The following is a 27,551-nucleotide window of genomic DNA, read 5'->3' on the forward strand; positions in this document are numbered from 1 at the left end:
CTCGTGTTCTTTTACAATAGGAAAGCCAAATGTCTCCTGCAACGAATCAATGCAGTGTCAACATTTGTCACTGATATCGCCGGGCCTTTCCCTCTGGGAGGGGTTCTCAGGCCTAACATCACTCATTTGCTCCGAACGCCCGCAGGAATGAGCTCAATTGGAAATATGGTGTCATAGGTGTTACATTTCAAAAGAGCGGAAGGTTTTCAAAACAATGCGGCTGTATTTATAGTCACACATCTGATTCCTCTGAGATCTCAAGCTCCCTTCTATTTTTGGGACCCAGTGTCATGTTATCATCATCTGCGGTCATAACCGTCAGACGCTAAACACCGTATTGTAATTCATGCTGTATGTTTTCCCTCACATCGAACTGATTTGGATTGCCAAGGATATTTTCTCTTTTGTAAGTGTATTTGAAAGAGCAGAATGTTTAAAAGGTCTGCAAGAAAGGTCCATTTCTATGTGCAGTTACTGGAACTTTCCTAAATCATTTTAGCTCATGAGTGTTTTTCCTGCAGAAAATACTGATGTTTTTGTCAGGGATCCTGGAATTACTGGTTCCTTGGATTAACCTCCCCAATGTCACCAATGTCAAGTGCGGCAAATTGCAGAACACACATTTCACTGAGAGCGCTTATCGCTCACTCTTGCACTACCTGACTGATTACACTTCCAGTTTTCTGTGAAATGTCTATCTTAAGTTTATTTTTTTATACGATGTAAAAGTGTAACATATTTGAATGTGATTGAACCTCAATACTCTCTGTATATAGCTATCGTATGTTTTATGAATTAAGTACGAATGAGCCCATGTAAATAAAAAGCCATAAAAACACAACGCATCCATCGTCATCTGGTCTTTTATTGCTTCTTTCCTGACATGGCATCAAGTCTCTTTCCCCTCCCCACAACCGAGTCTCCTGCTCTTTGCACAATTCAGTCTAAAGTTTGTCTCCTTCTCTTTAAGGTGGAAATACTGATCATCACCCCCTCCAAATATTGTTAACACTGATTCACAGACCCTACAATACACTGGATACTTAAGTTAGTTCATAACACACAGCTGGAAGTGGTGATGCATTGTCTCATTTTGATTTTTTTTTTGTTTGTTTTTTACAAATGGAAGTTACTTTTGTACAGATAAGTAGGTGGATACAGAAAACAATGGTGAAAGGCAATGTCACGTGTAAATGAAGACACCGCTGCCACGGTCCAACACACACATACACACAGACACACGCACACGCACACACACACGCACACACACGCGCATACAGACCATGGCAAATCAGCAGGAGGTATGAAGCCTTTCATTTAGATCTTTTATGGTTCAGTTCATTCAGCACAAAATGGCGAACATTTGGGGACGGATGAGTCTGTTGAAACCCTGACAGACAGAGGCACGGAAAGGGAGGATATCACAACTACATTGGACACATCACACTCACAGGACGAGACGGGACGGGACAGCACAAAGGCAAGGAGAAGAGAGAGAAAGAGAGGAGGGTCAGCGAGGTAGAGTCAGAAAGCAGAGCAGAGGGTGTATCAGCATGTGATGACTGTGTGAGTGTTTCAGTTTTTCTTTCGTCTAATCTTTGGTCCATTTGTCCAGGGCTTTTCCGCAGCCTTCAAACTGTGGGGTGTGCGGCCAATCTGCGCTTTGCTCTTACCAGGCCTGTGTGGTGTGCATGTATCACGTGTAGTTTTTGTATGTGTGTGCTGGTGCCAAGGGCAACCTTGGCCCTGTGTTCTGCAGGGGCTCAGCTCATCAGATGACACTTTCAAAGAGCAGCGTACTCTTGGTTCCTGCAGGGGGCAGCAGTTTGGCCTCGCTTTCCGGGGCCAGGTACTCCAGGTGATGTCTGCCCCAAACTGGGGTGGTTAGGTGCTGCCACCGCTACATGGAGAGGAACAAGGACACAGAGATGATGAGTTGTTTATTGGAGAGATGCTTCAGCCTTCTCCTAATGAGTGATGAAGAAACCAGCAGACCAAATAACTAACAGGAGGGTGGTGTCCAAGGTGACACATTTCTACTGATTACAAACAAAAACACAAGTGGTGCACTGACCTCCCGCAATGATCCTTTGCAGCGCAGTAGCTTGTAGAGAACAGTAAGAGGGATACAGAGCATAGAGGACAGGGCCAATGTCCAGCCAAGCACTTCACCCCACAAGGGGTAGGTGTACACTGTGTTGTAGGTCAGGGGCTTGTAGTTCACCACGTGGAACAGGAACACTCCCTATACGCACAAAAAAATGTCAGCTGTTTTCAACTGGCCGGTAAAACTTGTCGAAAAACACACAAGGCAACACTTACCACACAGACAAAAGGCGTGATGTAGGACCAGCACCACTTCATGTAGGGCAGGGGCTGATAGCCGATCATACGAGCCACGTCGTCCATGAAACGGTCTGCGCCTGACAGAAATGACATAAGGATGTCGTGATAATGCTCTGAATTGTGTGGTATCCGCTGTGTGTATTGTAATTGTGCAGTATTGTCTCACCATAGACCCATGCAATCACCACACACTCCCAGAAGGCCTGCCACAGCAGAGTGATGCCACTGGCAGAGTAGTAGTCAAACAGCTGGAAGACATACATCCCTCCCTGACAGACACAGAGAGAGCTGTCAGCCTCAAGACCACGCCGTTAATACTTTATGTGCGGCCTATTTCCAGCCTTGTCTCGACAGTTTAGGTTTTCATCTCAGCTCATTCCTGGCAATGCTCTCCCGTGCCCAACTGAGCATCAGGTGCACAATCCATGTATATTAAAGAAACAATAAAATAAAACAATCTCAAGCTCAGCCAAGAGAATCTGGCCTTTCATCTTGTTTCTGAACGGCACTGGAGAAGTTTGCTGTGTTAAAATCAGCCTGCAAATGACAGTGTATTCCACCTGATTCTTAAGAATACAAAACTGTATGTGTACCTCAGTGACCATGGACATGTCTATGAGGAAGCAGATGACACAGCAGATGGCCGCCACCACCTCTCGCCGTAGAGAGCCCAGGGCGGATTTAGGGGGTAACATGTCCATGATTGCCGTTATCAAACCCTCTACCCCCACAAACTGAAAAAGAGAACAGAGAGACAGCAGAGATGATGAGTAAGTAAATAAGTAAGAATGATAAGAATTATATGCAGAATTAAGCTGTTTGCTTATTTCCTTAGTGCTGGCCTGACCCCACTGCGACTCGACAACCTCAACCAATCAGCGTTGTGCTGCAGATGTGCTTGACGTGTAACAGGTGCGGGTGAGCATGTCGGCTCAGACCCAGATATGCAAGAATATTTACTTGTATCTTTGCAGAAACATATTTCAACCTCCAGGACGAGCTGAGAGAATAACAGCTGTGCGGTTATTTTTACATCGTTTACCAGAAATGGCAGCATACGCATGACCCATGTGGCTATGGCAGGAAAAAGGGAGAGGTGGATGAAGAAGAAAAAAGGGAGAGAATGGAAAGCGAGAGTAAATGAATGGATTGCAGAGTAGACAGACGCTCTCTGTGTGAATCAGACAGAAGCTCATTGACAAATCCCTGGGCTGCAAAACAATGGATGTAGGCACCGGCTCAAACAGATACACAACAAACAGGCTGCTAAGAAATGCAATGCTAAAACTGGACGTGATGCGTTGTGTGAGAGGAAGTGAGAGAGAAAGAGCCAAAGAAATGTCCATGAGCTATCTATTCTACATAAAGTGCTACAGAATCCAGAAGACAGTAAAATGTAGCACACTTTACATTTGCATAGAGTTCCTCTAAGCTAAATGCTTTCTCCAATGTGTTTAAAAGTGGATATAAACAAACTCAAATGTGTCAGTAATCAGGATTACCTGGCTGTCCAGGCCCAGTATGAGCAACATAAAGAAGAAAAGTGCAGCCCAGAGTGGCGCCAGAGGCATCAGAGTCACAGCCTTGGGGTAGGCTATAAAGGCCAGGCCTGGACCTGCACATCAAGAAAGCAAGTCAGAGGCAAAGCAGCGAGGGAATATACAGTAGCTCTAATAGTCAATACTCAGCTCTGCACTGGGTTTTAGGCAGCCAATTCACAGAGAACCTGTATTCTTACCGCTCTCAGCTACCTTACTGATGTCCACGCCTTGCTCTGCAGCCATGAAGCCTAGCACAGAGAACACCACAAAGCCTGCAAAGAAACTGGTTCCGCTGTTAATGATGGCCAGCAAGAATGCATCCCTACAGAGAAATACGGAGAGAAAGGAAGAGGAACAGAGAGATAGGTGAAACAGAAAAGGGGCACTGAGGAAAAGATGCACTATAATATGCTGAAACATGAGGCTCATGTAAGATACTAAAGACAATCACTGGCAACAGAAGAGACCGACTGTGATGGTGAATGGAAGATCAATAGCAATTTCTCTGAAAGCTGCTGTTGTGTTAGCAGTTGGCAGGTAGAGAGCAGGCCACAAATAAGCCAGTGGGAAGTCTGTCTCAAGGTCTGAGAGGGTAAAGGAAAACCCCTACTGACTGCTCATTACATATAAAGACAGTATACCAGGCATTATAATAATGCATGTTGGTGATCTAATTCTAATTTTAGTATGAAGTCTGCTTATATGATCTACATGGTGAGGAGTGACCTTCTGTTCCTGACAAGCGTAGCTGGCAAAAACAGTCAAGAATGCTTTCTGATATGAAGAATTCGTAAACATAAGTTGCGCCACGATGATTATTATAACAACGCTGCAGCTGTGCTCAGAAGCAACCTCCGCTCAGTCCACCGTCAACAGGCTCGATCAATCTGAAACGGCAGTTAGAGGAAGGAACGCTTATGGATATGTATCATCAACACAAGCCAGAGTAAGTGTTTGGGTTAAGAAAGCAGTCCATATCAAGACCACAATTATTAAACAAGAATAGCTATAACCGCAGTAGCAGCCTTTACGCTCACTGCTGGTGCTGGACCGTACCACTAAATCAAAAGTGTTTCTGGACTGTAGAAAGGTCATTTTGGGACATTTCAGACTCAAGCTCAGTTCTATGCTGCCAGACCCGGCTCAGTTTTCATCAGTCGAGGGGCCGGTTTGCACAACATGTTGTCCGACCACATCCGGAATCACAAGTCTTCAGGCGGAGTGAAAACTCAGCCAGCACAGAGACAGGGGAGATGCGATACTGTTCAAAAACGGGTATAACACATTATCAGACGGTCTCTCTTGGAAAGCACTGAAAGTGTTGCGCTCCGCTGCTCACATGAAAAGCAGCAGAAATAGTTGTGACAACAATGACAAAGTGAACCGGAGAGAGAGGTGCAGTCCGTGGCTCCTCTCTCACCTCTGCACAGCTGGCCAATCACTGCCTGAAGTGGGTGGGAGCGTCGGATCAAAGCTTCCTATTGGACTATTAGATGCTATCATTCTGATGTTTCGCATTTTAAAGTTTAGCACGAAAACACTGGATAATGTTACCACGTTAGCATGCCACATTAGACACTAATGTATCATAATTCATGGAAATCTACCCAGTGGTTCAAGATATGTCACTCTGGACCTTCAGATGGACAGACTGACATTGTGATCTCCACAGCTAAACCCCTAGCATGGCTAAAAAAGTCATACGAGTCGAGCTGTGTGGTTTGGAAGCAAGTGAACACAACCCAAAAATGCAGTCCGGAGCTCTAAATGTAATATACGTTGGCATTTGCGAGCAGTGTATACACACATCCCTGCAGCTATTCCAGCTATTCCTGCACTACTCTAAGTGTGTGTGAGAAGCAGAGCTGAGCTGACATACCTCAGAATCTGAACTCATCTTTCAACTTCCAATTAAGGTCAAGGCAGAGAAAATGTCAGATGGCAGGATATCCATGAGGCTCCTCCTATTATGGGCATTCCAAATATGCAAGCAAGTGCTGAGAGTCAGAGAAAAAAACTTATATATATATCCCTGTTACTGCTATGGAGCAAACTACCTCGTAACGGTTTTAATCTGTTTACATGTCTGTCTGTTTAGGGTAAACACATGGAAGCTTATCAACCAGCCTACAAAAACAGCAATAGTGAGGCCAGCTGTTGCTAGAAACATACAATGTAACCCAGGTCGGCGCTTCATTGAAGGTCTAACTGCCCTTCTCTAGTTCCAGCTCATTTCGACGGCATTTTAAAAAAAGCATAGTGGAATGATGGCAAAATAAAACAGAGCTTGTTATGTGTTCAGGGCTGGAGGACACTGCTGTGATTCTTCCTCGCAGCCTATTCGCTTCTATTTTGATCAGGAAGGGAAACGAGTTTACGTCTGCAATGTGAGTGCTAGGAAGTCTTTGGACGTTCGATCATAATTCCTGGCGTGCTCATGCGGTGCATTTAAGTCTAATGGTTGTTCCAGTGGCCAGAGAACAGCACGGGTCTTCACGTTCACTCAGCGCAATTACAAGAGGGCAAAGCAGTAAAGGAAGCGATTGTTGTCCGTAAAGACAGACTGAAGGAAAGCCTGCATACATACTGCATATGTATAAACTCACTGGTAACAGTTGTTATGGAAGCGGTTGTAGCTGCCCAGTGCAGTCAGGGCGCCCAGTCCAATGGCATAAGAGAAGAAAATCTGAGTGCCGGCATCAATCCACACCTATCACAAACGGAATAATCTTACATGTTGTTGTACAAATCTGTTTCTTGTCACGACAGTGCTACAGACAAAAGTGCGGCTGAAGTTATACCTGTGCTTCTCCAAGTTTGGACCAGTCTGGTTTCAGGTAGTAAACAATCCCATCTAAAGCTCCAGGTAGAGTGACTCCATGGGCCAAAAGAACAACCAGAACCAGGTAGGGGAACAGAGCTGTGAAGTACACAACCTACAGAAAGAGGAAAGGAGAGAGCTGTGAAGTACACTTGTAGATACCGTAGGTCCAATTTGTGCAGTACACTTGGGGGTGGGGGTGGGGGTGGGGGTGGGGGGTGAAGTTTGAGTGCTAAGCATTAGAACTTGCATAAAGTGAAAGTAGAAAACTCCACACTACACCCTTAAAACATTTAAACCTCTCACATTACATGAAGTAAGTACAAAGAAAAATGTAGTTATATGATGAATTTTACAAGATAGCTAGAAAAGTTTAGTGCTTATTATCAATATGGTCCATCAGCTATGGTCAAATGTTTCAACAGAATTGCACCCAAGTATGTTTTTATCACTTTGATTAATCAATTACCTGCTTTGCAAATACTCAAGTCTTAAGTAGAAGCCCATTAGGTCCTTCCTGTAGTAGATGTGTAATGGGCCCTGTCATGTTACTTTGAAGAAAACGTAGCCTGTAAATGGAAAGCCAGACAATTTGTAAACCTCCTGCAATAGCAGGGGTTTTTGGCAGACCTTTTAGAAGGTAGTCTTTGTCAAGTTATGCTGCGAAAGCCACCCCCTGCTACCTAGTAGAAGCATCAAGTCCTCGCTAAATCGGTACAGTAAGAGTAAAGTAGTGAGAAAGCACATATTTGCCTTGATCTAGGGCGAGCATTTGCAGAAAAGCCCCTTTCCAGCTCTCAAACATCTACATGGTGGAAAGTTACTAATCGGCTTACAGCCGGCTGGCTCAATCTCCTTCATTATTTTTTCCCTCGCTCTATGAGCTTCAGCTACTCTGGAGACACAAGTATGCAAACACAGACATCGCCATGTGCTACAAAAGAAAGATGCATTCATTATGCTAATGTATGAGAGCAGACAGATTTAAGAGAATGAGGAGTGGGCATCTTTTCTTAAACTACTAAATGGAAGTCACTCTGAACAAAGTGTATGTACAGTATAACAGAATAGGGATCTACGGTTCAGACGATTATGGTCTTACAGTACATTAAGCTGCACATAAACAGTATATAAATACACGTGAGGAAGCAGGTAAAGAATGAACGTGTCTGCTTATTTGTTTTCATATGTGTTTCAGTCTAGACACTGATCCTCTCACTATACCAAAGCTGATTTGGGGTCAAAGGGCAAAATGCCGCCATTATTTAAACCTTTGCATGAAGCCATGCAAATACTGGTCTGCACTCCATAGCCCCAGATATATGCCAAATAACGCCTTACATACAGCAAATGTAAATATCATTCTGCACACCACAAACCCAAACAGTGACATGTACTATAATACGAAGAATCGTGAATTGTACAGCCAGAAAATGCTTTACCTTGCCAGTCGATTTAACTCCTTTCCACATGCAGAAGTAAACAATGATCCAAGTGGCTATGAGACACAGCACCATCTCATAGCTGATGTCGCCGGGCTCGTGCAGCCCGCCAGACAGGCGAAGCACTTTACGTCTAGGAGGAAGAAGACAAAGGTGCAGCCATTAAAAAAAAAAAAAAGAACTGCAACTTCAATCATGTTTCGCAAGCTTTTATAGTCCTTGTAAAGGCCAGATAGATGCCAGAAAAATGAAATATATTTTGTAACTGACATAAAACATGATCTGTATGATCAAAATAAAAGTCTGGAGACTTGTTAAGACCCCTAAAATTCAATTTGGCAGTAGATAAGTGTGTTAAAATCTTTATAGCTTTTAGTTTGGATACTAAAATGCATTTTGTAAGACGGTTGACATGCTGCTCAGCTCCCACATAACATATTCCCAGATAAGGTATGACATACTCCCAGAACTCGATGACTGGGGAGCGCATGCCCTCGGCCTCTGTGCAGCTGCCGTTGGTGAGAAGCTGGGCTGAAGACAGGTTCAACAGGGACGTGGAGGAGAGGAGGTTGGAGGGGGTGGCAGCAGATGATGCACTGCGGTTGTGGCAGGCGCGGCGGAAGTCCTGCGTACAGTTGGGGGTGTTCCAGGGGTGTCCACAGGTGGCCCAGGGCAGAGGGTTAGCGAAGGAGTGGAAGAGAAAGTAGAGGCCCCACACCAGAATCATTATGTAGTAGGTGTTGCAGAAGAACACTATCACCATTGAGGCCAAGCCCAGACCTGAGAGAGGACGCCAGAAGAGGTATGTTAGCATGAAAGTTACAAATCAGAGGTGATAACCAGCATTTTCTGTGTCGGACACGCGAACATGCACAGAGATAGATACCTTTGAAGAGGGGTGCGATGTTCCAGGCAGAGACCCCTCCCTGCTTCATGAACTGCCCCAGTGCAATCTCCAGGAAGAAGACCGGGATGCCCCCGATGAACACAATCAGCAAATAGGGGATCAGAAAAACCCCTGCAACACATATTCATCACATGGGCACATTCATCACATGGTATACATGTAGAAACACAGGCTCATACTGAGGGAACATTCAGCCTACCTCAAAAACAATGAATACTTCTGTTCCAAAGCATTTGCAAGATTTGGGAATTTAACAGGAAATGTATTACTACAGTATTTGAGCCCTATCAGTTACATAACAATGATAATAATGGTATCAAATCAAAAAATTCCTTGTAGTCACCCTTAACCAGATCACATATTTGGCGTTCTTTATGCCTCAAACAGCAGTTGTTTCAGGAGGAAATGGTCATGAGCCCAAGTGAAGTTTGAAAGTTAATGTTTGCTGAGTTGTCCTGAGACTTAATTATCATGTAGTCCACGGTCATGGTACATGGTCAAAGTGACATAATTAAGATCCAGGCGTCCAAAACACAGTAATGTGAGCTGAATCACACATGGACATATGAATAAGCGTATCATGCCATTTAATTATATGACCAGTCATTATAAATTTATGACTGAGCATGGAAAGTTGGATCACTCCCTTGATATGTGGAATTTGTGTTTGACATAAGAGCGGGAGAAAGAGGTTTGCAAATGTAAAGAGAAAATTATCATAATAATCACAGCGATCATCATCAGTATCATCATCAGTAGTAAGACTTGAGATAATTGTTTCATTAACATCACATTAAGCAATTCATACTAAAATCAACGGTGAGGTCTTTATCGCTCAACTATCAGGACCAGGCTCATAAAGCACCTCCTGCTCTTGGAAAACACATTACACGAGCAGGAGCCTTTGCAGTAGCACATCTGAGCTAAAAGTCATGTTTATCAGGTTTTTAAGGACTCGAGCTGCACAAACATTGGCACGGCTCCCGCTAATCAAGCAATCGACACAACAAGAAACAGCTGAGAGGAGGAGGAGGAGGAAGCAATAAAGGGCAAAAGAGCGAAAGCCAGGGAGGAGGACAGACAAGGCTACAGATAAGAGGTGCTTTGACAGCGTATGTGGGAGACGACTGCATCATGTGTTTCGACAGTTTACCGTCCTTGAACTTGAAAGCTGCACAGAGCAGAGGCAGACGAAGGACTATCAAATGGAGACGGGGAAAAGGACAATAGACCTCAGCGGGAGTCATTAGTCCTGATAGAGACATCGAAGACTTGTTTCATTTTGATTAGTCGTAGTTTGTCCTCGGGCAGTTGGTCTGTGCTCTGTGTTTTTCTATAAATAATCTCCTTTTGAATTCCATACTGCAGGAGAGGCTTTTTTTTTCTGTGCACCAGGAATACAAAGCAGAAAATGATATGAAAAAAGGCGCCATATGACATTTCACTCACAAAATCCAAATGCAATAATTTGGTCTGAATAATAACATAACTGGGTGATGCCACCACGGTGCGCAGATGGGAGGGAGTCACATGACCTGCTGTGACGCAGAGCAGAGCAGGGAGAGGCTAAGAAGAAAGGAGGGAAAGATGGATACATCACAGGAGAGGGAGGCAGAAAAACTGGGACAACGCTGTGGTAGGGGAGGTTCAACAAATACAAAAATGACACACCGAGGCATTGACCTGGTTGGCTGTGCGACAGCGCTATTGATTGACAATCCGTGCCTCATTCAGTCCATCATTCTTTATGTCACTCTCTGAGTGCAGAGGGCTGTAGCCTTATAAGGAAACATTCGTGAGTGTGAGTCCAAGAGAGAAAGGGGTGGGAGAGCGAGAGAGAAACAGAAAAAGAAAGGGAGAGAGATGCAATAGGAGGCGTGAATGGAATGAATGGAGAAAATGCTTGTGCCCCAGCATATTGGCCAAATCATCGAGGAACTGCACCCTTAATAGGCTTAAGTAAATCCTCTCTAATCATAACAGGTCCAGACACATCAGGCCTAGCGGCTGAGTTACAAATAAATAAATAATTGAGATTTGCAGAGCATTAATTCCACGCATTCAGAGCACATTCATCTAGTGCTGTCTCCAGTGGAGTGCGTCCTTGTTTCAGTAACAAGCAGCTCTGACTGAGAGTCCCAGTCCTTATCTAATAACGTTGTTGAGTTACAAGGTGTACCATGCGTCGGTCAAACACATGAAGTGAAGCACTGTCGTGGATGTGGCTAGATGTGGAGGAGAGGACAGGCGCAGGGACAGGACAGTTATTGTGTGACATATCCATATGCCTCCTTATCAGGAGGCGAGTGGGAGAGAGCACCTTTGTGTGCGATATGAGTGCTGGGCAGGAGCACAGGGGGTGGACTGTGTGAGGCAGGCCATTGTTATACGATATCAGAAGGTGGGTATCAGAGCCATGGGTCACAAGACACACACACATGAGGGAGAGGGAGGGCTGGACTAAGACACGCACACACACACACAGAGTTTAATTTCCATGTAACACCTCATAAAAGAATAACAAAGTGGGTAGGGCAGCGATAAGAGAAGTCAGTGGCCAAAAACTGCAGCAAAAGCAGGTTACTAATGAACACATAGTGAACACACTAGCATGAATGGAAAAGGACAGCATGCAGGGAAAGTTCGACAACAATGCAAATAACCTTATATGCCATTGAGAGAACAGCAGGAATACTGTAGGGCAGCTTGCACTAAGCCTGTCTGTTAAGCAGCGGGCAGCCATAATAAATAAAGCGACAGCACGTGGGTGGGCATGGCTTTTCAGCTACGTGCTCACAGCCACGCAGGCCCTGCTATTTGCCACCTATTGCCTCTATTCCAGCGTTAGGTCTCGAGACACTGCCTTTCACTGCCGTCCCACCAGCCGTATGAAGTTCATCTAAACTGTTACAGACTAACTTAGGATTAAAAAAAAAAAAAAACAGGACAATTCTTCAGTTGGGGAGACTCTCTCAGCCCCCAAGAGCTTTGTTTTCTCTTTCATGTGTGTATGTGTGTTGTACTAATAGCAAGACAACAGTATTGATGCAACATTTGAGGCAGGTGACACACCTCCTTCAGTGACCCTCAGGGCTACGTGCTCAACCTCCGTTTTTTTTCAACCTGCAAGACATGACTTCATCTCCCAGCATACAGGGAAGTGAATAATTAAGTTTGCAAATGAAGCCACCATCACTGGCCAGACTGCAAGCAACAATGATGGACCATTCTGGCAAAGAGTCAAAAAATTTGCAGAGTGGTGCAGCATATGAATATCCTGAATGAGTAGTTCATGCATCAACTCACTATTAAACAGTACTCCATGAACGTTCGTACATTAACATTTCATCATCCGTATTTTTGGATATCAACCTTGAATAAGGACTTAAGTGGGCCCAAGAGGTTTAAAAGTGAGACTCCTCTTATGCTCACTGTAACAGTGTTTACTGGTGCGCATCCATAAGACCTACACATTGCCACTGAAGCTCACCTCCTCCGTTCTTGTAGCAGAGGTAAGGGAACCGCCACACGTTGCCCAAACCGACAGCAAAACCCACGCAGGACATGATGAAGTCCATCTGTCTGGTCCAGGTTTCTCTCTCCGCCGCTGGTACTGCTACAGCCCCATTTCCAGTCCCAGCCGCAGCCCCGTCCTGGGTCTGCGGTGGCCCGGCCCCTCCACCCTCACCACACCCTGGGCCCGCTCCAGGCACAGGCACGAGCGGGCGAGCTGACCCACCTTCTTCCTCGGACAGGGTGCCTGCCTCTAACTGGGGGAGACTGATTTCACCTGGCCAGGAAAAGATGGGACAAGGGTCAGATAAGAAGGAAGAATAGAGAGCCAGGAGGCAAGGAGAGTGAACGGAAACAGATAAGACAGCAGTGTTTGTGCAACACTAACATACTCACATTCTTATCACAAAAGACAGCAGATTAACACCACTTCTATCTAAAGCATACGCACTCACAACTTCACATCGCACGTCAGCACTGGAGACAGATGAAGCACAGTCTCTTGAGTCAGACTTGCACTGAATGGAAGCGGGAGAGCGCGCGGTCTCCATTCATTGCAATGCAGCGTCAGTGCAACCTTAGCCAATTACTACAAATGTCCACTGAGCCATAACAGGGCTGAAATGCTTAATTTAGTAGATTTTGATTGTGTATACTGTCCTTACAGTTAGTATTTGGGCTGCAATCGCGCTGCAGTTGTCATCACTAAGCCCTCCCCTGATGCTCTCTCCCTGCCTGTCTCACAGACAGAGGGATTAGTGTGCTGCAGCACCACACAGCAGAGAGCCAGTTCAAGGTATCTCAAGCTCCTCTGTCACTCACAAAGCTTTCATTTTCTCTCTGCTCCATGCACGCATAGACACACACACACACAGACGAACCAATGCATGCACAAACGAAAGCAGCAGCATCAGTGCCATTCCATGATATCAGTCAGCCGCTGTGTGCTGGATGCAAAGCAAGGCAGCTGAATCCAGATCAGAGCAGTTTGAGGGGGTGTGTGAACAGAGGAGGGGAGAAGAGTGGGGATGGCGAGGGATGTCTGCATCTACGGCGCAACTTAACACGAGGATACCTGTGGTTTAACATCGTTTGTGCGAGGAATAGCTGCACGCAGTATGTGATGATATTTTATTGTCCCATTTTTGCAACACAAGAAAAGATAGAAATTTGGTCTACGAATATACTGCTCAGCTCTCTGTTAAAGACGGATGTATCTGCATGAGTCATCTGACTTCACAAGCCTAAATGATGATGCTCTCTCATGGCGGTGACGTAAAACTTGACAACGATTTGTTTGTGGAATAAGGGTCTTCAGTATGCGCCAGGAAGTGACACCTGTGCAAGACCATATTTAGCATCAAGATCGACTTGTGTTCTGTTCAGTCAGCTCTGATGTGAAGTGTATGGTCAAATATCTTTAAATGTACGTCAACTGTGATGAGAACCATCACTGAGGCATGGTAAGTGCAGCTGATGTGGGGTTGCTCTTACAATGAATAATGTCACAGGCTGAGGCAGGAATGCTCCAATTCATCAGCATGTGGTTGTTTTAGCAAGTGGTTGATAAACAATAAGCCATTATCAAGCAGTGGAGGTCACATATCATACTCACCTTGGCTGTTCTCTTCCAACTCAGGTGACATGTTGTTGGGGGGGGGGGGGCGGCACAAAAATCAATTTGATTCTTCCACAAATCAAGCTGGGTGTTCGTGGAGCCGGGGGCTGCCGAAGTTTTATTGATGTGCCGAGCTAGCAAGGCACCCGGCGGGGCAGGCAGAGAGGTGCAGCCACCGCAGGCAGTGCTCCGGTTGTCTTTTTGATTCTGAGTTTGTTATTTCGCCTTCTTGAAATTAAAAAAAAGTCGCAGTTTTTTTTTTTTTAATGATTATCACACGTTGGAAACCCTCAGCTCAGCCAAGAGATGGAAATTTTCACAAGGCGCCGCAGTCAGTTCAGACGTTGACAAAGGAGATTCAAAAGCAGTCGACGAAGCACTTGAAGGTAAGCCTGAAGAATCTCATGGATAACAGTTAAATGAAAAGTATACTGCGCCTTAGGATGAAGATGTTTTCCTTAAACAGCCCAGTCAGAAGTCCATGAACCTGTACGTGATGCCGCGGCTCGACAGACGAAGAATGTGATCCGCTCCACGGTCGGTCCGCTGTGACTGACGCTCCCCCCGCCTCCTCCCGCCGCCGCCCGAGCTGATTGGCTGAAGGCAGCCCAGTGCGGTGCGCACAGCATCAGCAGCACCGCTCAGCCAAAATGAGAGGAGTCACAAGAATGGCTTTACTGCACTGCATACGTCCTTGACCTGAAAACACACAAATAACTGCGGATAAAAGCCCCAAAGCGCTGTCTGGTGGCGTTTTGCTCTCATTATTCGCTCTGTATCTCGAGACCACGGGGACCGAAAGGCGGGTTTCCGACTTAGGGTGCAGGGAGGAGGCTCAGGGGCACTGAGGGGCACCAAGTGGCGCCCACACAAATTAACTTACTTTCGGGTTGTCTTTGTGAATGTTTTGAATAAGTACATATTTTAATTCTTCTGTATATTTTCCCGACTTTGCATGGAGCTATTGTGCTCTCACAGGGGTGTAGCAAGGATTTCTGGAGCCCAAATAATTAGCCTTAAATAGACCCTAATGGAACTTTCTGGCCCCCTCTAGCGGCAGTCTTTATAATCTTCACCACCACCTTTCCCAGCAGTGAAAATGCCTGATGTATGAGCACTGCGACTGTGTGGGAATAAAGACTGAATTATTAGAGGCAGGACACAGAGAAAGGGTGATCCATCAGTGTCTTGTGTGCCTCAACATAATGACTAATGTCTTGACGTATGCTTCCAGACAGTGGACCTATAGGAACTGGTGCCAACCGAATGCTAGATCAGCACTTTTAAACGACACCACAATGGGAACCATTTCTGAGCTAGCTCACATTTAATTCACAGATATTGTTGTTCTGTGTTTGACACTGGGGCGACATCTAGTGGACATTGTCTATATCAACTGGTTGGCATAAGTGATCACAACGGCACTTATAAAACATTGCTTTATATATTTCATAACATAGAACAAGTACAATAAAATACAGCAACAGATTCAGTGCAACATCAAGCTGTAATAAATATGCATTCCTTTAACTTAAATCATACTGGCAATAAATAACACTCAAATAAATACTCTCAATTAATATTTTTGAGTCGTGACGATAAGAAACACAAACCTAGGAATACCAAAGACTTGAGTTTAAATTACACCTGAAGGACTGGCCTCCCACAGCCAGCGTGACCAGCAATCATTTTGTCCAGTCAAGAACAGTCCTGCATTTGCAGTAGGTGAGGCAAACCCCACATTAAAAAACAATTCGTGATAAACTCTGAAAACAGAAAGAGAACAGATATAAATGATCTCACAAAAACGTCCCTCGTGAACACATTCACAGATGAATATTATGATATGGCTTGTAACAAAAGGCTTTAATTCTACAATAAACAACAACGTCCTGCAGCGGGGGCAGGTGCCTAGCAAACCCAAATGGGTGGCAGATAAGCAGGTTTATCTTTTAGACGTGACTGCATCTTTTCCAACTCACATCACTGTACCCATATATACCTCTTATTCAGAATCAGTGGTGTTTTCTGTAAGGCCCTAGAGAATGGCATTCACCCTATTTAACTCATATGTATTTGTTATCCATGTATTATAAATGAATTGAGAGAAAACCAACGCATCCGCCCACAATTCTATGTTAAAAATCACCAAAATTTCCTGATGAAACTGACTTATGTATCGAGTGAATTTGATGTCCGAGCAGTGGCTTGAGAGACATAATATAATGCCAGACAGACTTACTGAAAGGAGAAGATATCTGGCATGATTTTTTGTGGAATTCTCATTTTGCATCTGACATTGTGGAAAAGTCAGGCCCGACCGGCTTCATAGATGCAAGACTGACTTTTAAAATCAAGGTTATAGATCCTGGTGAAGGTTGCTGTGTGAGAGAGGTTGGTAATGCTCCTCCATGCCCGACTTGGCTCGATGCCTTTGAGCGACTAGTCTCTGGTAGCGGACCTGCTGCTGGTGATCTGGGTCCACATTTACCCAGCTGTTGGCCACCCACTTCACCCCACGCTTGACTGGACAGTCGCCGTGCAGGGAATACTCATCGAGCTCACCCATCCAACCTAAAGAGGGCAGTGGAGAAGATGAATAAATTCAGATAAATGTCAGCAACAAGCCCTAATTAAGTTTTAGAGATAAGACTGGATGATTTAAGGACAAAAAGCATGTTTTTTTTTCAGCAGAGGATTAATGTTTCTGTGCAAACTGAAAGGCTTCTGTCTTTGCCATGATGAATCAGAAATTTTGCCGTCATGCTATCGAGTCAGATATTGGCACTGCTGCAATGATCATATGGCCGTAAGGCACCACAATTTTTTACATCTTATGGTACAGCTGTTGCTTCAATAGCTCCTTCAATAAGCTAATCACCCAGGCTTGTATAAAGCTGGACTGCCCTCCTAGAATCCGATCAGATAATCATTTCAGTCCAACAACTTATGATCACAACTGATCGAATGAGATCAATCACGGGAAAAAAAAAAGTGTGGAGAGAGAAAATGAAAATTGAGAGGACAGAAGACATGGAGAAAGACAGTAAAAGGCAGAAAAAAAGGGGAAAACTTCAACTGAAACAATTTGTTCCTCCCACAGATTCTCAGTATCAGCTGATACTGGCAAACAGTTTTTCTTTTTTAAAAACAAATTCTGAAAGAGATGACTGTTTACATTGTGTATGCACCTCACATGGTGCTTTGGATTGCATCCTGAGGAAGCAGATGTAAACAAAGTCCATAATAAGGCTAAAAGAGTCTGGATAAGAACATGCTTGTCTTCTCTTCAGTCAGCGTCAGCGTCAGCGTCATCGTTTACATCTTGTAAACTTGTCTCTGTCATTGGCTGTCTGTAAACTCCTCACATCTAATCTGGGCCAAACATTGACATGGACCAAGGTCCCAGACCAGATTTCTTCAACTGTTGAAAGGGGTGAGTCTCAGCTAAATCGTCCGAAACCCCCTGTAGTCTGAGCCCGGCTTAAAGCTTCCTGTTCTTACCTCTACCATCAGAGAGATGGTTGTACCAGAGAAGAGCTGTCCCAGCAGTAGGTCTCATTCTCAGGTTTCCTCTGCCACATGTCTCCTGGGTGTCGGTCAAATCGACTCCATCCTGGATGAGTGCCTAGGACACACAAACTGTAAACAGCTTGTGTCTAATCGTATATTTTGGCACACTGTGTTGACTTAGGTATCAGATTCCTTGTCATGCTTCAGCACAGTCTGCGTGTTATCAGCAGCGTTCAGGTCATGTACAGTTATCATCATTTCACAGTGGCAAGAAATGAAAAGAGGCTTTGCTGGTGCGTGACTGTGGGTCATGAAAGCACGCTCACCTGCTCTTCATAGGTACGGTTGTCTGCCACAGGAAAGGTGGTCTCACCACCTTCCTCTACAGAGCTGAGGTAGAATAACATGGTAAGATACCTGGTATGAAACAAGAAAGAAAGCACCGAATACAGATAGGGAAATTGTGAAAAAATGTCCCCTCATTTCCAAAATGTTGTCTCAAAGCAATCACAATACTTTGACAATAAAACAATGTTTTGAAAAGAATCGTTTTGGGAGATAAATGGGAAAACAAAGAAATGAATACCTAACACTGACCATGAAACACCTCACTATAAAAATGTTTCAAAATGTGTGTAATCAGTCAGACTAGTCAAATGAAAAGCTTAGCAAATTTAGAGACAATTAGGGTTGTTTGTGACATTACATTAGTGCTAAACTATCAAAGTAACTGGATTCAAAACTAAACAGAGCACACGTCTTATACGCACCGGCAAGGGACCTCTGTGAGAGCAGATGTGTTTCCTGCCAGTCGTGTGTGTGCGCAGGTAGTCTCTGAATGAGAAGGACTGCTGTCATGGTGTGCATTACTGAAGTCTCCGTGCTCATAGCGAATCACCTGCAGCGGCTCACTCAGCTCAACCAATGCAGAAGGCAGACGAGTCAGGCTGGTTACTCTGAGAAAAAAAACAAAACACAAGAGATATGGAAGTATTTTCCAAATCATGTCTGTGTGAGCTGCTACTGGAAGAGTGCTGCTACCTGTTCCTGAGAGTGTGCAGTACATGGTGGGATCCTGGGCCTTGGTATAGCCATGTATGTTTGCTTCTCTGTTTGAACTGATGCTGGAGCTTTCTGCTTCGCTTTTGTCCTGGGCGCTGGGACACATCATAAACACGCCTGAAGTCCTCCAAGGTTAGCATCCCTGCCAGGAAAACACACATGCATGCATGCACGCACACACACGCACGCGCACACACACACACACGCACGCGCGCGCACGCGCGCACACACACACACACACACACAATCCTTTAGTAGGCTACTTTTAATCCTTCATACAGCTGAGGGCATGGGACAGTACAGCCCAGATACAACCTTATAAGTATAGATATGAATGGAGCAAAATCATTAAAGCCGTCCTTCAGTTCTGCAGTACCACCATTCCAGTTCAGTTTCATTTAATCTCGAATTATTGGACAATGTAGTGAACAGCAGGCTATAACAGCCTCCCTTCTCCGTTTCCTCCATTCCTTCCCTCTTTGTCAAACCGTATGCTGTTACTCTCAGCTGAATGAATGTCTAGCCCCCACCAGTTCCCCTGGGAGACCGCGCCCCAGCCGCAACAATAGCTCTGGGGTGCCAGGGAAGAGGTGGCCAGCGGGAGGGGGGGGGGTGTTAACGAAAGAGTGTGGAGGAGGGTATGGGGGGGTACAGGGTATCCGGGGGAAAATTAAGAAAAGGGGTTGGAGAATAAACAGTTTTTAATGAGATAGGATGAGGCACATCCGGACTGGGATGTGTGCAACGCCTGGCACAATGGCATCAGGTCAAAATGGTGTCACCCCTCTTCCGGCCTTGCCACTCACAAAGACTCGCACGCAATCACAGCCACCCATCAGCCACTTACTCTTACCAGTACACAACCAGTGCTGAAGCACTCATACACAAAAAAAGAATGAATTAGACCCAGAAGATTTATTATTTACACATTAGTAGCACCAGTCTTTGTATGTGTACTGCATCCTTGCTCATTTTTCTCACTTGTCTTACATTTTGCATATCTGTGTCACAATCAGATTTCAGGATTCCATTTTAAGTAAATTTGCACGTGACCCAAAACTTAACTCTGTGCAGCATTCTGAATGGAATCAGTCAGAAGAGTCACAAACGTACTGACGCACACTTGGGCAAACACGCACAAAAAACGGGGGCACCAACCTGTTGGGCAGGCTTCCAGACCAGCGAGTATCTGCCGTAAATTGTCTGGGTTCAACCAAGTTCCATCTTGAGAGCGTGAGTGACTCACAATCTGGAGGAGATACCAGAATGCTCTTCATGTTTCAATAAAAAAACACAAGACATTTTGACATTTCATCTAACTGGAATGGATTTTTCTGGAAATCTATTTTCCTTGTCCAGCTCTACAAACATATGGATAACAAGACATTTCTCTCGTCACCTCCTTCTTCTGAAGCAGCCCGTCCTGGTTTAGGTCCAACAGACTGAAGACCTCCTCTGTGCTGAGAGAAAGCAGAGGCTGGTTTGAGTCCTCTTGTCCCTGGCTGGGTGCTGTTGTCTGGCTCTCCATCAGACCCTTGAGCTGAGCCAGCTGCACCACCACACGGCACTCCTCCTCTGACAGGAAACCAGGGATCTCTGACAGGAAGAGGAAAAAGACAACAGTGGTGTATGTTAGGACCTTGTGGATAGATGCGTGCCAATACCTTTCAAACACCCTCATCTAAAATGGGGACAAGTTTATTGCACATACTTACCCAAAAACTGTAGTTATGTGTTCCTGAGTGTGCACAGTACATGAAAATTTGTTTTTCTATCACAAATCATATGGAGTCTATAGAGTCATTTTTTTCTCCAGGAGAAATACAAATAAATCTTGGTCAACATATTCTGAAAATCCAAAATTAACTGCGACACCATGTGACCAAATACAGAACAACAGAAATGAAAATTTGATATTATTACAATATAGACGCAAAATTAGAGTGAGGATCAAGGATATATAATCTATCAAAAAGAGTGGCTTGATTATCAAAATCATGCAATGTGTGGCTGATATTCTGGGTTTGTTCACTGATTGATAGTAAATAATGATTCACCTAATCAAAAGTGAAGATTACACAGGATGACTAGGTAGCAGTGAAGCCACTAACTGATGAAACAGGAAGCCTTTTCACTCCAGTAACATCGTTATTGGTGTCTATGCAATCACTTAAAATTCGTTTTGAAATTTCTCAAAGCTGAAAATTCCCACTCACAACCTCTGCACCCAAACATGTCAAATGGATCTACAGTATTCTGCACACCTGAGATGGTGAGTGGGTGGGGGACTTTTAAATGGATTAGGAGATCTCTGTTGACTGCGTTGACTTGATCTGTCAGACTAAATGGATTACTTCAGATTGCCTAACAGAACCTTTCAGTGTGAAGACAATTTCGAGTTTGATCAGTCTATGCTAATTAGTATGATTAAGATGTCTGAGAAATCCCATAAACGTCTTATCACAGTGCTTTAAAAGACTCACTGAAACATGGACTTGTAACAATTGTTTTCAGCACGTTATTTTTCTGTGTTCATAAAATAAAAATGAAGAAGATGGTCATTTAAATTGTATGTTGTAATAACCCTGACTGCAGACACAAAGAGTTCACATCACATCACAATTAGTTGTGAAAAACCTCTTAATTTTGGGACACCATCACACAACTTTGTGCTAATTAATAATCTTTCTTGCATGTTTTAGTAGGTGTTACAGCGCAGGAACTCTTTAGTGACAGTATACAATGACTGTGTATATAATGAGTTCAAGCTATTCCCCTCCAGTGAGCCACTTGTGGTATAGCCTATCCCACGGGTAGGTTTAATGAGTGACGACACTGGACTTGTCCCAGAGGAGGGTGGGAAAAGTGTGGGCTTCTAGAGGATGTAATTGCTAATATTAATTAGTGCAAACGCAGTGAAAGAATCACTTACACCTAGTATACTTAGAAACAGTAGAAGTCTTTTTTCCATTTTGGTCTCTAGTTTTGAGATCTGCCCCTAAAACTTCTTTCTGTACGTCCACCTGGGTTTCCTAGAAAATTAGTTTGATTTGTAAAAAATCAATTTTATTTTTTCTATTACATACATTTTTATTGAACTTATTCGTGAGAAGGCCCAAATTATTGTTTCGTGGTTCCCTCCTGTTCTCTTCTTCCTCTCGATCCATTAATATCTGTCAGTCATTTTCCCTCTTAATAAAAGGCTTCCGGCAGGTTGGCTGCCTGTACAGTAGAGACCTTGTTTATCACTCATGTCTTTTACACTGTACCCACTTGGTTAATTCCTATTGTCCAGTCAAGCCTCATTAATCTGGATAACTGATATGAATGAAGGGGGACTGCGCCTTCCTCTTCTCCCTCCCACTACTGTCTCTTTCTCCCCCGGAAAGGAAGTGACCTGCTTGTCTGAACAGGAATCAGGCCATGGCTACGCAGCAGGACCGCACCAATTTTGTTTGTGTGTGACGCATATGTACACACACAGCAGCGTGTACTAGAGCTGCAATTGCTGATTAATTTCAGTATTGATTAATCTTAATTAACTGATTTAGCATCTGATCTATAAAAGCTCCAGAAACAGTGGAAAATTCCCATCACAATGTCCCACATAACAAGGTGGTGCCATTAAATGTCTTGTTTTATATGACCAATACTGAGAAACCCCCAAGTGCCCAGTTTACTACGATGGAGGACAATATAAAACAGCCAACTGTTGCATCAGACAAGTTGCAACCAATTAATTTGGGACATTTTTCCACAAAAAATGCCTTAAAAATTTATCAATTATCAAAATAGTTGCTGTTGGACGCAGATTATCTTCTCTTAAAGGCTTATAGCTCTGCAATGAGCTCACTCTGTGGAGTACGGCTATTGTAATAAATAAAAAGTATTAAATATTCATAAAAATATCCAACCTTTCCCTCTTAGCAGCAGGGGAGGATAAAAAAGAAGCGCAAAAAGCTCAGAGGTCAGAGCAGGACAGGGTAGTTAGGTGTAGGCTGGAAGAAAATGCATGATGGATGGGGTCACGAAGTTTCACTACATGAGGGATGGTCTGTTCCTCAGTTCAAGCTGTGGGGATGGAAATGGCAGAAAGCCAACAGTATCCAAATGCCAAATCATCTACTTTACTAATCTTGAGCTCTGTCAAACACACTTAAATCTGCTCATAAATGCAAGTGGATTTGCATCTCTGATGACACTTTAATGTGTGCCCCCATCCCTTCTCTCTATTGTTCTCTACGCCTCCCCTTACCCCTTCCTATGCAAATGTAATTACCGCCCACTATAAATACACCTATTCTGCCATCCTCTCCTGCACTGTCACACAGGAGTCTTCCCTCATTCAAGAGACACAGTTCAGGATTACTCCTTCTTACCAGCTTCTGTCCCAGGATGACTGCAGTGCTCTGCCCTCAGTTTATCTCAAAGAAATCCTCCCATTCAGCCTCCCTACTATTTCTCCTTCTGCTTGCTGGGCCTAGCAGCACAAAAGTGCTTGGTCCTGGTAGGGTAAGGGCAGGGCTGGAAGGAAGAACAAGTGCTGAGGATCGGGTTAGATCTGGAGTCAAGGACAAAGGTGGGGACACTGGAACTGGATATGGACATACTCGTGTTTCTAGACTGGGAGCTGCAGCAGGAGGCGATGGTGAGGTGTGGGTGGACCCTGATACTACTACTGGCTTCAGGTCAATGCTCTCTATAGCTGAGGGTGGACTGTGGGAGCCCCGCACTTCCTCTCACTGTGTCCCTATCCCGATGGGCATGGCCTTGTGCCAAAACATCGGTTATGACACCATGAGGATGCCGAACCTACTGGGTCACGAGTCTCCAGCTGAGGCTGTTCAACAAAGTGCCAGCTGGTTGCCACTACTTGCCAGAGAGTGCCACCCTGATGCCCGCATCTTCCTCTGTTCTCTCTTTGCACCCATCTGCCTTGACAGGTAAGTTTACACATAAAAAAAAAAAGTTTCTATTAACATATATTGTCAAGCAAGTTTTTATATCAATGGCAAAGTTAAATAGGAGCAGGGGAGTCAAGGGTTAACACCTTTTCAAAGCTATGCAAATTGCTGCTGTCACCTGAGGACAGGCCCTGGTTTCACACTGAAACCAATCCATCAAAGCACTATAATCTCCCTTTTGTCAAATTAGCACCTCTCAGTTTAGAAACAGAAAAGCAAGCAACCAAATGTTTTCTAAACCAGACTTGATTTATTCCCCACCACAATGCTGTGGATTCAAATCTCATCTATTCAATGTTGCCTACGTTGCCTCACTATCTCTTCCTTATCAGGTTTATATCACCCTGCAGGAGTTTGTGCGAATCTGTGCGGGACAGCTGTGCACCAATCATGAGTTGTTATGGCTACCCCTGGCCAGAAATTCTCCGCTGTGATCAGTATCCTGCAGATCATCTCATGTGTATCTCCTCCATCACCAACAGCAGTGTTCACACAGGGGGGCGGAGAGGTGAGAAACTGACCACATAGACACGTATGCTTGAGTCAACTTAATTCAACAAATGATTCAATTAGTGGTTTGACTATTTCAGTGCCTCAGGCAAGCTGTCGGGATTGTGAGCTGGAGGAGGCCTCCTCTTCAAAAGACACACTTGAGACATTTTGTAGGAATGATTTTGGTAAGTATTAGAATTCTTCTCTCCTGTCTGGTCAAATCCTTGATAATATGTTTTATAACACTCTGTTTATCTACTTTCTTTCCAGTTGTGAAATTGCGTCTAACAAGGCTTAAGTATAGTCCAGTAAGCCTGTCTCAGTTCTCACTGGCTGCCAAACTGGATGTTTTGAAGCACGGACCCCTGTTAGGTGGGCAGATCCGCTCCCGCATTGAACTGTGGTTGGAGAGGGATGCCACCTGTGTAAGGAACATGACACGGCATCACCCACGAGGTGGGACCTTCCTAGTGACAGGCACAGTGCAGGGGGAACGCCTGGTGGTCAATAAGGCTTATGCCTGGCAAAGACGAGACAAGAACCTGATGGCAGCTGCACGCAAATGGAAACATCACAGATGCAGGAGCTAGGATTAGGTGGTAGGTTAGATAATTGTAAAAGAACTGAGATGTGAAACAAGCATTAAACAGCTATCCGTAGGGAAAGGATAGACATAGCATTTCAAATTTGCCTAAATACCTTCCACTGTAAAGTATGCTTGTCTTTTCAAATCATGTTCAAACTCCTGTTGATCAGATGATAACACGCAGTCCGTAGATCACAAAGGAGCTCATAAAAAACCAACAATGGCTCTCAGACAGTGTAAGTCAAAGAAATGAGAGATGTTTAATAGAAAATGTACATATCTGTGAATTTTAAGTAAATACCACTGGTATATATTTGTATGACTTTGGGAAAAAATAAATGTGTTCTACATGAAATGTCATTTATTTATGAATAACAGCTCATACTGGAAGACTACAATGCACTTACCAAATAGCAGAGGTTTCAGGCTGATGGTCTTCATCTCATGTGTTCTGCCTGGCACGAGAGACACCTGCTGAACATGACCCACCTGTAGATGAACAAGATGCATTATCAACACACTCAAGACATCTGGCTTCGAATGCATGGACACTGCTATAGTAGATCTGGGCCACATTAAATTCTGAGCAATTTAAAATGTTGCAGGAAGGGCTGCTGCAATGCAATTACATTACAGCAAGGCTGCAAAATCACAGATTTAATCCTTTAAATTTCAGCTGTGCAGAGCTGAGGATTAGTGGCTTTACAGCTTGTGAATAATGGATAGTTACTAGCAAGGACGGAAGTGGGCAGTAACTCCTGATACCGTGACTGATTAGCTTTTTTAATATACTGACATTTTGTGAGTATTTTACAAATTTACTTAGTTTATTTTATATAACCTATAAATAAATAAATCCGTGACCATACTTTTACTTTGGCAACACTGATTGGACTGCAGGATTTTCTTTCCCATCACTGAGTAAAAACGGCAAACATCATCTTACTGAAATTAGTTTTTCAGTTTCGTTACCCGTATTCCCTCCATGCGAGGCAGACTGAAACTCTGACTGTAGTCCTCCACATGCAGCTCCCTTGAAACCGGGGCAGGATGGGGCAATGGGGTTCCACTGTCGCTGACTGATGCTGAAGGGGCCCCGTCTCCATTGACAAGATCCCCGGGGCCGTTGTTGTAGTGCACGTACAACAACAGGCCGATAACGTTCAGGATATAGACATGGAAGAAGACCATGACCACAACGAAATAAGCCCGAGAGCAAATACTGCTTCTCTGGATGTGCAGTCTAGTGCGGCGGAAAGGGGGATTGAAAGCAGACGACAACGGTTTGTCGTCATCGTCGTATTCTTGCTGCTCGATGAAATGTTCCTGAGCGTCTTCCATTTTCGCACCAAACGAATGAACCGCAATTGAAAGTTTGAGATATCTAGTTAATGGGTAACGCTCCTGTCAATGTCTATCACTTAACGTCTGCCTGATAACGTTAGCTGGCCGCTTGATGTTAGCAAACCCAGCTAACAGCTAGCTACGGGGCAAACCCCAATGCACACCTCTGGCTGTCTCGATAAAAATCGACCCTGTCGTCTCTGCTGCTTTTAGCCAGAGAAACAGGGCGGCCCCAAGCGAAAACGCAAGTATGCCGACAGTCGTTTTCTTCGATAAATAAATGTGTCATCATTAACTCAAGTCCCTTAATCCCGTGATAGCTAACTGCCTGGTGCGCTGCCCCTGACAACCTACCTAACAACAAGACGGAAAAACTAACGACTGCAGATGAGCGACCATTTGTGGTCTCATAGTAAACCATTAGCGACCTCTAACGGTCGACGCCAGAACAAAACAATGGCGTGGACCGCTGACTGACCTTTTTACATACAGAGAAGAGGACGAGTACGTACTCACATGAGTTACTTAAGTAAAAGAACTGATACAACCATGTAAATCAAGGCATTGTAGTGTATTATCTGGTAGGTAATAGCTCTCAGAGTGCTGACAAATCTAGTTGGAAAGTAGTAAACAGCTGCATAAATTCAAAATACTTAAGAAAACTGTTAAAAGTATGCTATGCCATGCTATGTTATACTATACTACTGGATGAAGGACCTCAGTATGGAAGGCCATACGGGACTATATTGAAATGTAAATGTAACTTGAAAATTAAAATAGCATTACTTTATTTTGTTAAAATTTGTTTGGATTGTTAGAAAATTGTATTTTTATTTTCACTTCACCAAATGAGTAGTGTTGACTTCTAACTGTAAATGCAATAGACTTTTGCTCATTGCATTCAAATATTGTCCACTTTAGAGCAGGTTAAGTCTCTCACCAAGTCTTTCCATTGTCATTTTAATATGGTCATCAAATGGCCATATGAGGATGTGTAAATGAAAATGCAAATTGGAATATTGTATTTTCATTTTCATATCATCATTTTAAGTCTTTTATTGGCATTCCATGTCTCAAAATTGTACTGAAGTGTTCTATTTTGATACATTTTTCCACCACTGCACTGCAGAGGAGGTGACAGTAGGCAGGATTTTAGTCATAAATCTGAATCCCACAGAAATTTTTGACTTGTTACCAAAACATTTTGATTTGATTTTTTCATCCATTCCTCATTACATAAATGATTTCAACTGTTCGGTTACATTTTCTGTTTGTTTTTATTATCCTTCATGTTGTTTCAAAGCCTTCCCTCTGCCAGGACATAATTATGGGGGATATATTCTTAGGAGTAGCCTACTCGAGCAATTTAGCACTGCACTTCTATGAAGTTGGGGAAATTACA

At 44.0% G+C, this 27,551-nt stretch overlaps 3 protein-coding genes across 4 annotated transcripts; 1 reads left to right on the forward strand and 2 right to left on the reverse strand.

The window, feature by feature from the left end:
- Window positions 1–845: 845 nt before the first annotated feature.
- On the reverse strand, window positions 846–14,739 carry LOC143326607 (sodium- and chloride-dependent creatine transporter 1). Its single transcript, XM_076740302.1, has 14 exons — window positions 14,186–14,739; window positions 12,548–12,847; window positions 9,037–9,168; window positions 8,612–8,930; window positions 8,151–8,283; window positions 6,689–6,823; window positions 6,494–6,597; window positions 4,085–4,209; window positions 3,849–3,961; window positions 2,940–3,080; window positions 2,513–2,615; window positions 2,323–2,423; window positions 2,075–2,245; window positions 846–1,900 (listed from the first exon to the last, which is right to left on the reverse strand). The coding sequence occupies exons 1-14, from the start codon at window positions 14,214–14,216 to the stop codon at window positions 1,772–1,774; spliced, it is 2,037 nt and encodes a 678-aa protein (XP_076596417.1). The 5' UTR covers window positions 14,217–14,739; the 3' UTR covers window positions 846–1,771.
- Window positions 14,740–15,613: 874 nt separating this feature from the next.
- Window positions 15,614–26,768, reverse strand: LOC143327509 (transmembrane prolyl 4-hydroxylase-like). 2 transcript variants are annotated; one of them, XR_013077742.1, is made up of 9 exons: window positions 25,778–26,768; window positions 25,213–25,294; window positions 20,163–20,359; window positions 19,922–20,012; window positions 18,743–18,905; window positions 18,472–18,657; window positions 18,028–18,118; window positions 17,693–17,830; window positions 15,614–16,762 (listed from the first exon to the last, which is right to left on the reverse strand). XR_013077742.1 is itself a non-coding variant. In XM_076741882.1 (9 exons), exons 1-9 carry the CDS (start codon window positions 26,144–26,146, stop codon window positions 16,548–16,550), a joined length of 1,518 nt encoding a protein of 505 aa, XP_076597997.1. In that variant the 5' UTR covers window positions 26,147–26,532; the 3' UTR covers window positions 15,614–16,547. The 2 variants fall into 2 exon arrangements, 1 of the variants encoding a protein (XP_076597997.1); XM_076741882.1 differs by having other exon boundaries at window positions 17,693–17,816; window positions 25,778–26,532.
- On the forward strand, window positions 23,098–24,914 carry LOC143327370 (secreted frizzled-related protein 5). Its single transcript, XM_076741663.1, has 4 exons — window positions 23,098–23,706; window positions 24,060–24,235; window positions 24,318–24,404; window positions 24,490–24,914. The coding sequence occupies exons 1-4, from the start codon at window positions 23,159–23,161 to the stop codon at window positions 24,807–24,809; spliced, it is 1,131 nt and encodes a 376-aa protein (XP_076597778.1). The 5' UTR covers window positions 23,098–23,158; the 3' UTR covers window positions 24,810–24,914.
- Window positions 26,769–27,551: the final 783 nt, after the last annotated feature.

This window comes from Chaetodon auriga, chromosome 10 (genome assembly GCF_051107435.1).
Source record: "Chaetodon auriga isolate fChaAug3 chromosome 10, fChaAug3.hap1, whole genome shotgun sequence".
Classification (NCBI taxonomy): Eukaryota; Metazoa; Chordata; class Actinopteri; order Chaetodontiformes; family Chaetodontidae; genus Chaetodon; species Chaetodon auriga.

Bases quoted from the DNA above. Each gene is read 5' to 3' on its own strand.
- LOC143326607 (XM_076740302.1), bottom strand. From the start codon at position 14,216: ATGTCACCTGAGTTGGAAGAGAACAGCCAAG. The intron at 12,848-14,185 runs GTGAGTATGATA...TTTCCTGGCCAG, and splicing joins GTTGGAAGAGAACAGCCAAG to GTGAAATCAGTCTCCCCCAG. The intron at 3,962-4,084 runs GTAAGAATACAG...CTTGATGTGCAG, and splicing joins CAGTAAGGTAGCTGAGAGCG to GTCCAGGCCTGGCCTTTATA.
- LOC143327370 (XM_076741663.1), top strand. From the start codon at position 23,159: ATGACTGCAGTGCTCTGCCCTCAGTTTATCTCAAAGAAATCCTCCCAT. The intron at 23,707-24,059 runs GTAAGTTTACAC...CTTCCTTATCAG, and splicing joins GCACCCATCTGCCTTGACAG to GTTTATATCACCCTGCAGGA. The intron at 24,405-24,489 runs GTAAGTATTAGA...CTTTCTTTCCAG, and splicing joins ATTTTGTAGGAATGATTTTG to TTGTGAAATTGCGTCTAACA.
- LOC143327509 (XM_076741882.1), bottom strand. From the start codon at position 26,146: ATGGAAGACGCTCAGGAACATTTCATCGAGCAGCAAGAATACGACGAT. The intron at 25,295-25,777 runs GTAACGAAACTG...GTTCATCTACAG, and splicing joins CTCGCATGGAGGGAATACGG to GTGGGTCATGTTCAGCAGGT. The intron at 18,658-18,742 runs GTAGCAGCACTC...TTTTTTTCTCAG, and splicing joins CTGCACACTCTCAGGAACAG to AGTAACCAGCCTGACTCGTC.